At 37.6% G+C, this 1872-nt stretch overlaps 1 protein-coding gene across 1 annotated transcript in view; it reads left to right on the top strand.

Moving 5' to 3' along the window:
* LOC101846105 (sortilin-related receptor) overlaps positions 1 to 1848 on the top strand; it is a gene marked incomplete in the record, with an annotated part of 43066 nt that extends 41218 nt beyond the window's left edge. Inside the window, 1 exon segment of the mRNA XM_005111389.3 lies at positions 1688 to 1848. Coding sequence (XP_005111446.2) covers positions 1688 to 1848 — 161 coding nt within the window.
* Positions 1849 to 1872: the final 24 nt, after the last annotated feature.

Genomic DNA, 1872 nt, shown 5'->3' with positions numbered 1-1872 from the left:
TATTATTATTATTACTGTTATTATCATTATTGTTATTACAAAGGGTAAGATCATTCCAACCTTCTTTACGACTTTAAAAAATCTCACTTAAAATAAATCAGCTAATAAAGATTCTTTCTACTTATTCCTGGTACAGTTGAACCCCAGTGTACCTCTGAACAATTCAGATGCTCAGATCTAACATGTATCAACCTCAGCTGGAAATGCGATGGGGAAATGGATTGTTCAGATGGAAGTGATGAGAGTGGATGTGAAAGTAAGATATGATTGTTTTGTTGTGCATTTTTTTTTAAAAACATTTTTTAAAATATATTAAAAACACAAAAAGAAACACGCGCTCACAAAAAACACACAAAAACCACGAAATGGAATACCTATACTTTTGTTTAGTTTTCATACTTTGTATTTTCCGTTTCCGAAAATGCAATGACGTTTGACTTTGAATGCAATCTTTCCTCCAGTAACCTTCTGTTAACCAGCGTCTGTGGTGTAAAAAATAAGATGATATTCCCTGTCGCGCACAAAAGACTTGAATTTTTTTCCCCGTGATGAAGTCCATTTTATGAAATCGTTTTTCTGGGACTTTGTGTCTCACCGAAGAGTCTACATGACAAGAGGGGCCACTTCTCTCTTTGAGCTAATTAAAAAAGTGTCCTCAAAATTTGGTGGCGCCCTCTTCGCAAAAGCGCACCTTTTGCGAACAGAGTTATCCTACTTGAGTTTAAAAAATCAAAGTGAAACTAGCAAGTTTTTGAATAAATTTCGGAAGAACGCTTTTTTAAAATGGTTACACTGACAAAACACCTCTTCCGGAGGAAAGGGAGATTGTTTTCTTCGTTTAATTTGACTTAAGAATGAAAGGCTAGAGGTCATTAAAAATTTTTAAAACTAAAACTTCACACTGAACGAACCCGATCTGCTGATGAATAGCAGTCGATCTGCGCACGCAAGGAGGTGCTATTCCTATTCTTCTTCTGGAAAAAACGAAAGAGAGCTTCAAAACAGACTGCAGCGCCTTCTGAAATAAAGAGTGAACTTCCTGCGGACACTTTTTTGGCTGAGTGGACAATCTTGTTATTTACTATCTTTGGTCTCACCAAAGATTGTACATGACAATTTTGTTTAATCAGCCCAAAAATGTGTCCCCGGAAGTCAGACGGCGCACCAGTCTTTGTATTGAAGCTCTCTTTTATTTCTTCCGAAAAAGAATAGGAATAGCACAGTTTGTTAGTTTCACTTTTATCATTTTTCACACAAGTAGGGTAACTCTGTTCGCAAAGCCGGCGTGTTTTCGAAGAGGGCCCCACCAAATTTTGAGGACACTTTTTGAATTGGCGCAAAGAGAAGAGTTAACTAACTTGTTATACACTATCTTTGGTCTCACTCAGGATGGGTTGACACGGATATGCACGGCAGAAGCAGCCTGCTTCCAAAAAGAAAAATAAGTCGTATCTACTGGTACTTTCAATCTATAACTGTCACGCTTTTTTATAATCAGTAAGAGTCATTCATATAATCACATGATCTAAATTGTGGGGCTCGATGCGTAAAAATCAATAACATAAAAAAACCAAACGAGACAAACAAAATTGTTTTAGAATAATAATATTTTGCCTAGGGCGCCGAGGCCTCAATGGGAAAGGATGAAGATGTTTTGTATTGTTTTGTTTTTATATTCCTCCCACAGTTCAAGTCCAGTGTACCTCTGGACAATTCAACTGCTCGGACGGAACTTGTATCAACCTCAGAGAGAAATGTGACGGGGACGTAGACTGTCCAGATGGAAGTGATGAGAGTGGATGTGAAGGTATGCCGTTGTATTTGTATATCTCAAGTTGTGTTCTTTAATTACATGTATTCCCCCCTCCCTCC

This window comes from Aplysia californica, unplaced genomic scaffold (genome assembly GCF_000002075.1).
Source record: "Aplysia californica isolate F4 #8 unplaced genomic scaffold, AplCal3.0 scaffold01052, whole genome shotgun sequence".
In the NCBI taxonomy this organism is placed as follows: Eukaryota; Metazoa; Mollusca; class Gastropoda; order Aplysiida; family Aplysiidae; genus Aplysia; species Aplysia californica.
Note: the sequence above shows the minus strand (reverse complement) of the source record. Positions and strands in the feature narration are given on the sequence as shown.